General features: G+C 41.0%; 1 protein-coding gene across 2 annotated transcripts in view; it reads left to right on the top strand.

Moving 5' to 3' along the window:
• phf2 (PHD finger protein 2) overlaps nucleotides 1–10,721 on the top strand; it is an 80,424-nt gene that overhangs the window by 33,179 nt on the left and 36,524 nt on the right. For both annotated transcript variants that reach the window (XM_061728200.1, XM_061728199.1), the window contains exons 8-10: nucleotides 3,423–3,510; nucleotides 3,788–3,894; nucleotides 5,597–5,688. In XM_061728200.1, coding sequence (XP_061584184.1) covers nucleotides 3,423–3,510; nucleotides 3,788–3,894; nucleotides 5,597–5,688 — 287 coding nt within the window. The remainder of the gene's footprint in view (nucleotides 1–3,422; nucleotides 3,511–3,787; nucleotides 3,895–5,596; nucleotides 5,689–10,721) is intronic.

The raw sequence follows: 10,721 nt of genomic DNA, 5'->3' as shown, positions 1-10,721 counted from the left end.
ATGGAGGCAGTGTGGAAAGTGAGGGAGGGGCAGAGTTGGTTTATGTGACAAAGGTAAAGTAAGCAGACCGGGTGATGATGTTGAATATGGGAATGAAATGACGGTGTACTGTCAGGGATGACACTCAGGCTCTTCACCTGAGGGGATGGGGAGACTGAAGAGATGTAAATGGCAACGGAGAAGCTGTCAAACTTTGAATAATGATGACTTTGTGCCAATGAGAAGGAGCTCTGTTTTTTCATTGTCTAATTTCAAGAGAGTTGAGCTGAACCAGGATTTGATTGGAAATAAGCAGGAGGGGATTGTAAAGGCTCGTAGAGGGAGTTCTGAGTTAGGTGACTGTGTATTTTACTTTAAAAAATAATTAGTACATGATCTTATCTTTATTATTTTACATACTACATTATCTGTGGTCGTGTATTCACATTTAGGGTCACAGGGGTCTTTTGGATTATTTATTCCAAAAATTCCAATTCATAACCTTTATTAATCCCTTGGGGAAAATTAATTAAAAAGAAATAAATATAACTGTACACTATAGTCACTTCAAAAACATATACTACCTGGAGAAAAATGTCTGTTTGTATATGTTTTCTGTGGGCACTTCAGATCCCTCCTAACACACAGAAAGGTCCCTGAATCAGGAACCAGGAACCTTCTTGCTGTGAGGCAAGAGTGAATGTTAAAAGGATAAAGCACAACCAACTTCCACAACCAGCAGTGCTCCCAGTAGACACACACTTACCAACCCTGCATTCACACTGAAAGCGTCAAAAATCTCCTGACGCCAGCATCTCGCTGTTTGGAGCGTTCACAGTGAAAGCTGCTGTACTGTCGACGCCTGCAGTGGGCGGGGCTAAAGCGGCAGTGGGCGGGGCTACAGCTGCAGTGGGCGGGGCTACAGCTGCGCTGCAGAACTGGAGGGAACAGTGGGAACAGCCTACTCATATAGCTGCACATCTTCAGTTATCTATTTCACCATAGATCACACTTTGGGATGCCTTCTTTATATTTTAGCGTTATTTCCGCGTAGATAAGAGTGACTTTGATGCTCCTTAACAAGTTTGGTCCTGGATCAACATCAACCGCCAGAGCCCTTGCTCCCGGTGAACCATAAATCCGCCTAGGCTGATTTATGATTTCCGCGTCACACCAACGCAGAGCCGACGGCGTAGGGTACGCGGCGACGCACACCGTACCGCGACCCTACGCCGTCGATTTAACGCAGAACCATAATTCAGGCGAAGCTGCAGTCTGTCTGCGGTGATCACGGACACACTGGGTCGGAGCGGATTTGGTCATGATGTTTAACCTGTGTTTTGTGATTAATAAGCACAGTTTTTAATTATTTTGCGTTGGATCAATGTAGCAAATGTAATAGTTCGGACCATACAGCTCCTCAACCATCAGATACGTGTTTGGTACTCCATCTTCCAGGGCACCATTGAAAGCATCCTGTCCAGCTGCATCACTGTGTGGGGCGGTAGCTGTACTGAATACAGCAGGAAAGCACTGCAACGCATAGTGAACACAGCTGGGAAGATCATAGGTGCCCCACTCCCCTCCTTGAAGGACATTTACACCACCCGCCTCACCCGGAAAGCTATCGCGATTGCGAGCGACCAGCCACCCCGCACACACCTCCGTTGCCGCACCACCAGACTCAGTAACAGCTTTGCATACCAAGCTGTCAGGATGCTAAATTCTCTCCCCTCACTCCCCCCAGCCAGACCCTCCAGACCGACAGGGAACTGAACTGAAATCCCCCCTAAAGCCCCCCCAACCCGCTTAGGTTCAGTTCAGGTGCTGGTTCAGTTCAGGTTCTGGTTCAGTTCAGGTGCTGGTTAGGTTCAGTTCAGGTTAGGTTCAGTTCAGGTATCCAATCCTGCTCCGGATTCTTTTTATTACGTTTTCAGTTTTATGCTTTTTTTTCTTCCCGTAGGTGTTTTTATGTTTTTCTTCATATATGTCCATATCTATGTGGCTGCACGTCTCCGACGCCCCACGCGTTTCAGTCAGTAACATTCCACCGTACAGGAAGCTCCGCTCCTCTCAACACGTTCACAACTATCAGCTACTACTACTACTATAACTATCCCACGGCAACCCGGCTCCTGACGCTCCAGTTGAGTCTTGGCCTCCGACTGTACCGTTGTCAGTGACTCCCGAACCGCAGACCACACACACACGCCAGCCACCACCCGGTTCAAACAGTCCTGCCCCTTCGTCGCCGTGCGATGACGTCATACAGTGCCAAAATAATAACTGAAAATAAACAAATAGTGTATGCAGGGTGTGTGGAGATAGGTCTTATAATGCCCAATATCCTAACAGAAGTGCCGAGTGGTGGACTGGCCAGCTGGACAGATATTAGATCTGGCCGGAATAACGTGATCCTTCCACGTGTTGCGTCCGGCCAGAGAAACCCCCCCCTGTCTGGTGAAAAGATGCTGCTGCTGCTGCTCACTCCTCAGGTTAAGGAGGAGACCTGAGCTCAGTGCAGGGACCCGGGTGCTGGGACCCGGGTGCCGGGACTCCTGGGGTTGGTAGAGGGAGCAACGCCCAGGACTGACTTAGGAAGGAGCACTGGGGGGAACATGGGGAAAAAAATTGGGATGAAAATATTTGAAAAAAACAATACACAAACATAAAACGTATGAATGGCCTGCACTGAGGATCCAGAGCTCAGCCATGTCCATACCAAAACTATTATTATAACTATAGTGGGCAGAATAATGTGATGTTTCCTCCCATGATTCCTGCTGGTGTGTCAGCCAGGACACTTCAGGCCGTTTCAGAGTACAGAGTACATATATTTCTGATAATATACACCTCTTCGGGCATTATCCCTTACCTAGTAGATTATTTCTATGTTGTAACAATGCTTCTTGGCAATAAATCTTATATAGCTGGAAAGCCTGTTTGTATGAATTATAAATTCCATCAAATGGCGGTCTGCACAAATGGCAGATTTGTTCAATCAATAGATATGTTTTTATCCCTGATGTCATGGGCAAACAGCAAGAGGAGAATGACAGAATTCATTAAAACAGGTTCAGGGTTCAGAGCCTTCAGTCTCCACTATCAATACAACATGTTTGTGAAATGAAAGAAGAAAAATAATTCTGTTCTGGATGGAAATACGTGTTGTGTCACTGTATAAGGATTATTGGGACAATCTCATGGTGGATGTTTTACCACATAAGACTAATTAATTAATTAGTTCAAGGTGTTCCAACAAATTATAATATATAATTTTTTTACACATAGTGTACAGAGTGTCATGGTTTATATAAACTGTCATGTCATGTTATTCATTTTAACTGCATGTTATGATTCACTACCCGATTTAACCATTTACCAGTCTGGGAGAGGAAAGATCATATTCACTTTTCTTTTCTTTGTTGTTTTGTTTCCCTCAGGATGGATCAATGCGATCCTGACTCCCGTCGACTGCCTGGCGTTCTCCGGCCACTTCGTCCACAACCTGAGTGTTGAGATGCAGATGAGGTTTGGTCATTTGTTTTACACATATTCACCCACCATGCTTCATTCTGATGTGATGTTTGGTACTGGCCTTTGGAAAGACTGTGCCTGATATTACTCAGTACATTCCTCTGTGTCCTCAATATGGACTTGTTTTACAACGCAATCAGTTATTTTTGATTATTTTTGCTCATTTAGAAATGGCTTTTTAAATTGAATCATTTAAATATATAGAAAATTCTTGAAAAATATTGAAAATGACATGATAATTTTCAGCTTAAATGAGGTTTATTCTTCTCAGAGCATATGAAGTAGAGAAGCGACTAAAGGTCAAAACTCTCACCCCTTTCCCCAACTTTGAGACGGCTTGCTGGTATGTGGGACGGCACCTCCTGGAGCAATTCAAAGGTGAAATCTATAATAATTTCATGTCATTATTTAATTTATTTTTCTCTTATAAATGCTACTTTATAATGATTCTACATCCCCATTTAATTTCCATTTTTTTGCAGAGGAATGCATGAAGAAGAGAAAACAATCACGATCTGAAATGCTTTTTTATGGGCCACACATTAAGTGCATGCCTGATTGTCTGCTGTACAGATGAGGAGCTGGAAGCTCTGATATTATTTCAGTCTTTAAATCAGTGAATTGCAGAGTTCACAGATTATTAGCTTCAAAAGGTTTGGCCCAGCTGTAATCACTTGCTCCATTACAAGCCGCTGTTTAAACTTCCCTCAGTTGGCCTGGGACAACTGTTTATGTTTCCAGCATTTTCTCTATTTTTCCATGTGTCCCTGTTAAAGCTAGATTGCTTTTGTGTGTGATGCACAACACATCTGTCTTATAAGACATTCTCATTAATGTAACAATCTTTTTTAATCTTCATGGTTGTTTTTTCATTGCAGGACAGAGAATCATTTCAATGCTTCCATTGTTTTGCCGAGGCCATAAATGGTTTCCTGTTCTGTATGACTATCCAGAACTGAGTTGACAAGAACTCTAAAAAAACTAAAAAACAGACTAGAGAACAATCATTTCCTCATATCCTTATTTAATGTTTGGAGTGAGGCTTGTCTTCTCTCATCAGTGCACAATCATATATCCCCTATCGAAGCACAAAAGAAAATACTACAGGGCCAAGTGGTTTAAAAAAAAAAAAAATCTGTAGCAGCTACACTTGAAAACAGAAAATATTTGACATGTATGACAGGGTGGGGTGTCATAGGGCACCACTGCACAGGCAGCCATCACCAGTGTGTTATAATAGAGCTGATAGAGCTAATGAGAAATGATAATAATGTTCTAGAGAGGAGGACATCAGTAAAATACTGTGACATTTACTGTGGTTTTATCTGTATAATCTCTGTGTCAGTGATCAAAGTTTGTTTAGCAGACAGCACTCAGTTTATTTTACCTTTGTGCATTAGTGTTACTGCTCTAGTGGTGCAGCAGGAAGTAACAGCAGACTTTACTCTAGCAACCTGGCAGAGCCAGCAGCTGCAGAACTGCACCAAATCTAATGACAAAGTTTGCAATATAGCCATTCTGACAATTGTGGTTGCAAATCTGGTGACATTAGCTTGCTTTTCACTTGGGCTTTTTAGCTTCTGTAGCCAGAATCTTGAAGTTAATTTGCTAGGCATTCTGATGAGGGGCCAAGTCTCACAGTCTCTATGATCTGCTGATTTATTTCATCATCTACACTGAGGTTAGCGTCATCCACCATCCCTGTAGTGTTGAGCCATTCTGGATCACCATTTCACATCAGCTTTGATAGGCCTCTGTTATTACGTCCTTTGGCATTATTTTGAGATCTGGATGTAAAGCTTGAAGTGATAACTCAGCATATACCCGAATTCTGCATGACTGTTCTTACTCATGTCGCATGGCCATGTATGAAATATATATCTCGTCCAGGAATAAATGATTGTATTTCTGTGTTCACACCACGCTAAAAACATCAGATGCCTTGTTGATGGGCAAACAAATGAATATATGTGATTTCAGCCAGTGTGAACATAGGCTTTGTTACAACACAGACTAAAATTATTGCTTATTCTGCTCCAACCTGCAACATACTGTCACTCTTCTATTCCCTCTTCTGTAGGTTTACATAAAGCAGATAAGCAACCAGCTCCATACCTGATACATGGAGCCAAAATCATTAATGGAGCCTTCAGAGCTTGGACAAAAAAACAGGTATGGATACATGGCATATGTAATACATATTTACAAGTTGTAGAAGGACCTGCGTCACCACAGCAGACAGGCTCCTCTCAAAACCTCTTCTCCTGGGCTTTCCAAACCTAGCAAGACACTGGAATTTACTGTATTTTATCCTTGTATTATTTTATTATTTTATCTTTTATCCCATTTTATTGCTTTGATTGTATTAATGTGACTTTTACCCATGTTTTATGTCTTTTAATTTATTTTATTTAACATTATATTGCCTTTTGGGCTGTTTGGTCTTTTATCTATGATGTTTTTATTTATTGTTCTGTGCAGCACTTTGGTCAGCTGTGGTTGTTTTAAAAGCCCTGGATAGCATGGAATAGATAGCATATGTAATACTGAACTGAACTAATTAATACTTGTTAGGCGAAGCTGCAGTCTGTCTGTGTTAATCCCCAAAGGGAAATTCTATTGTTGCAGTATTTTAGAATTGAAAACTGTTTTTAAGATTTAAACTATTAAAAACCAAATGAATGGACGTTAGAAAAGTAGCACGAAGACCCCCATTACTGAAGACTCTAGAGATCACTATGAATGCTAATGCTAATACTATGAATGCAGTAGAATGTTACAATCACATGCAGCATCAGCTGGTAAGGCAGAGGAAGTCCTTCACGTCTACGATCCCTCCATTTGTAATTAACAAGCATTGCATTCCCTCCTGCTCTTTATTTTTGTGCGCTGTCTCTCAACCTATAATTTGATATCACTGTTATTGAATGGTAGGGGTGTAACAATATATCGTGCCACGAAATTTCACGATACAAAAACGTCACGATACGTGTCGTGGAGGTGACAAACTGATTTTATACTGTAATTAGCTTATTACACAGTATACCTTACTGACATTCCTGCTAACAGGTGCTGTTAAAAAGAAAAAAAAAGATAGCTATGAGATATTTATAATAAATAAAAATGGAAATGGAGAAGAGAGGAAGGGAAGAGGAGAGGAGAAGAAGGGGGATGTTCACCGCCCAGTGGATCATGTCGGTTCCCCCCTGCAGCATAAGCCTATAGCAGCATATCTACCACCAAGCTATGTTTGAGACTAACTATTATAGTCTTAATTTAATTTAATTTATTTTATTTAATAGGGACAATGCAGGTTTACATGTGATCACATTCACTCATTACAAACAAGCCAATGTGACTGATGTTCTGCATACAGAGATTATAGCTATTGCTAGTTTCCATCTCCTGTCCCTAGTTAGGCTTTTAGTAAAAGAAAACGAAAGAAAGGAGAAAAAGAATACAAAAATACATTCAATTTTCAACATGCAAAGCTATATCCTATTTACAATTCTCAGCTTGCAAGAGAGCACCCTATTAGCGGTTACAGGTGATTAAAAATGCGTACATTTCTGATTTTGCTTCAACCAGTCTTTGACATTTTTAGTAAAAACCTTAAAATCTTGAGTTGTTTTTATCTCAGTTGGCAGTGTGTTCCACATTTGAGAGCCCTTTATAGAGAACGCTGACTGCCCAAAGGAGGTCTTACGGCGTTCAACCTTACAGTTACCACTTGTTGTTCCCCTGGTGATCCTACCACTATTCTGCCTGCTAACTAACTTACATAAAACATCTGGTGCTAGGTTCTGTAGACACTTAAAAACCAGTTTGCTTTAAGAAATGATCAAAACTAAGCATGTTGTACTGTTTCAATATGTGACAGTGATGCCATCTCATCGGTTTTTTATCCATTATTTTTAAGGCTTGATTATATAGAGATGAGATAGGCTTAATCACAGTTACACACTCTGGTGTAGAGTTAAGCCTTACCTTATTAAATTAAACCTATTTCGGGTCGTGAGTAGGATAAACACGGGACAACTTCTGCGTGAGTTCCAGTGTACTTCAATGTCCGTTCAACAGCGTAGGATTTTAGAACATCAACACAGCACCTAGTGCTGTATCAATCCGGCCGATCTAAAACAGACTAATCACTACAGATAAACTGACTAGTGTCATTATAGTCCCTGATTTACAGAATATAAAGAATATATTTATAAAATAATGAACCCTGAATTACCAAAATAACTTCTTAGCAAAAATAAATCTCCTTTTACACTTATAAGCTGAGCATGAATCAATCTTTTTTTATGATGTGAAATTGTATGTATTTATTTACTTTTATTTATTTATTTAATGTTAGTTGTTAAATTTCTGGAAAAGAAAAAAGTCAAGTCATACATGAGAGAAACTATTCAGTTTGTGGCTAAATATTTGTACTTGTATGAAACTGAAGATCATAATGCAAACCTGACATTTACTTTTAGTTCAGTTTGTGGAAAATGGTTGGGCTGGCTTTATCTTTAAAACTTAAACAGTTATAAAGCATTACAAACTGTAACAATAGGGCAAACGTACAGTATTGTTTTGTATTTTGTGTCTTTCAAATAAAAGACATTTTTTTTCCAGTCATATGTTCCTCATTCAAGGTTGTTAAAAAAATACTGCTATAATATCGTATCGTTATTGTGACCTCAATATCGTGTATCGTACCGTATCGTGAGATTAGTGTATCGTTACACCCCTATTGAATGGGGTGTTGTGCCGGTAGCTGGTGACAGGGATTACAGGGGAGACAGGTACACTCACCAGGGATAGAAAGTCTAAGCAAATCACTTTTGCTTCAGGGTTGCAGAGTGCTCCTTCACAGCAGCTGGTCTTGGATCAAAACGTCAAATTTCAACAAAAATGTTAAATCAAATTCTTAACTAACAGAATTTCAGCAAAAAACATCACGGTCAAAACCAATTTTTGTACTTTCCGCTCCACCTTTTTGTTACACAGTCAACTTCTGTTAGAAATGGAGAGGGAACTATAGCACCGAAGCTGTGGAAATATAAAATATATTTAGGGCCCGAGCACCTTCAGTGTGAAGGCCCTATTGTATCTTTAGGAATTTTTTTCTTTCTTTCTTTCTTTCTTTCTTTCTTTCTTTCTTTCTTTCTTTCTTTCTTTCTTTCTTTCTTTCTTTCTTTCTTTCTTTCTTTCTTTCTTTCTTTCTTTCTTTCTTTCTTTCTTTCTTCTGACAAAAGGAAGGCCTTTTTGCCCCCCTAAACGTGCCCAGCACCTTCAGTGCGAAGGCCCTATTGTATCTGTAGGAATTTATTTATTTTTAGGGCCCGAGCACCTTCAGTGCGAAGGCCCTATCGTATTTGCAGGAATTATTAGGGCCTGAGCACCTTCAGTGCGAAGGCCCTATTGTATCTGTAGGAATTTTTAGGGCCCGAGCACCTTCAGTGCGAAGGCCCTATTGTATTTGCAGGAATTTTTATTTTTATTATTAGGGCCCGAGCACTTGCAGTGCGAAGGCCCTATTGTATTTGCAGGAATTATTAGGGCCTGAGCACCTTCAGTGCGAAGGCCCTATTGTATCTGTAGGAATTTTTCTTTCTTTCTTTCTTTTTTTTTTCTTCTTCTTCTGACGAAAGGAGGGCCTTTTTGCCCCCCTAATTATAATAATAATAATATTGTTTGTATTAATGGGCGTGGCAAAATGGCTCAACAGTGCCCCCCGGAAAACTTTGTGCCTCAAGCCCCACGATACGGTTTGACATACATGCACGAAAATCGGTACACACCTGTATCATATGCCATTCCTTCGAGAATTAATACGGCCCGAACCGTATCGTGAACCCAGATATGTTATACATCAAAATGTGCGTCTCCATCCTGCGACTATGCGCATTACTTTTCTCTTTCAAAAGTGTTACCGTGGCGACGCTAGACGCCAACAAGCGCACCCCCCCTTCATCTGATTGGTCCATATTTGATAGTTCCCCAAAAGGCACCAAATTTTGCACCCAAGCCAGGCCTGGCGAAAAATTTGGTATTTAATGGTTTGCATTAATGGGCGTGGCAAAATGGCTCAACAGCGCCCCCTTGAAAACTTTGTGCCTCAAGCCCCACAATACGGTTAGACGTACATGCACGAAAATCAGTACACACCTGTATCATGGCGCAACTTAAACAAAATGTGCGTCTCCATCCTGCGACTACACGCATGACTTTTCTCTTTCAAAAGTGTTACCGTGGCGACGCTAGACGCCAAAAGGCGCGCCCCCCCTTCATCTGATTGGTCCATATTTGATAGTCACCAAATTTTGTATGCAAGCCAGGCCTGACGATACATTTGATATTTCATGGTTTGCATTAATGGGCGTGGCCTGGCGGCTCAACAGCGCCCCCTAGAATACTATTCTCTGCCATAACTTTTGAATGATTTGACATAGAGAGTTGTGGGTGGTGTCATGGGACTCGATATTGAGTCCTTGACCATAATTGGTGAAAATTAGCTCCGCCCCTTCTTCTGATTGGTTGTCCATATTTCCTGCTATAGATTTTGAACTGTTTTGACATAGAGAGTCGTGGGTGATGTCACCTGAATCGGTATTGAGTCCTTGAGCTTCATTGGCCTGAATTAGCCCCGCCCCTTCTTCTGATTGGTTCTCCCTATTTTCTACTATAACTTTTGAATGGTTTGACATAGAGAGTCGTGGGTGGTGTCATTGGACGCTGTATTGAGTCCTTGACCTTCTTTGGCCTGAATTAGCCCCGCCTCTTCTTCTGATTGGTTGTCCCGATTTTCTACCATAACTTTTGAATGGTTTGACATAGAGAGTCGTGGGTGGTGTCATCAGATTCTGTATGGAGTCCTTGACCTTCATTGGCCTGAATTAGCCCCGCCCATTCTTCTGATTGGTTGTCTCTTTTTTCTGCTATAACTTTTGAATGGTTTGACATAAGAAGTCGTGGGTGGTGTCATTTCTGATATGCTTATGGGGGGCGGTGGCCGTGAGTGCGTGATGAGCTGCTTGCAGCTTTAATTTTTTCTTTCTTTCTTTCTTCTGACAAAAGGAGGGCCTTTTTGCCCCCCTAAACGTGCCCAAAAAGTCACCAAATTTTGCACGCAAGAAAAATTTGATATTTAATGGTATGCATTAATGGGCTTGGCGAAATGGCTCAACAGCGCCCCCCGGAAAACTTTGTGC

The sequence above is a fragment of the Cololabis saira genome, chromosome 8 (genome assembly GCF_033807715.1).
Source record: "Cololabis saira isolate AMF1-May2022 chromosome 8, fColSai1.1, whole genome shotgun sequence".
NCBI lineage: Eukaryota > Metazoa > Chordata > Actinopteri > Beloniformes > Belonidae > Cololabis > Cololabis saira.
The sequence above is the reverse complement of the archived record's forward strand: the minus strand, read 5'-3'. Positions and strand labels throughout refer to the sequence as shown.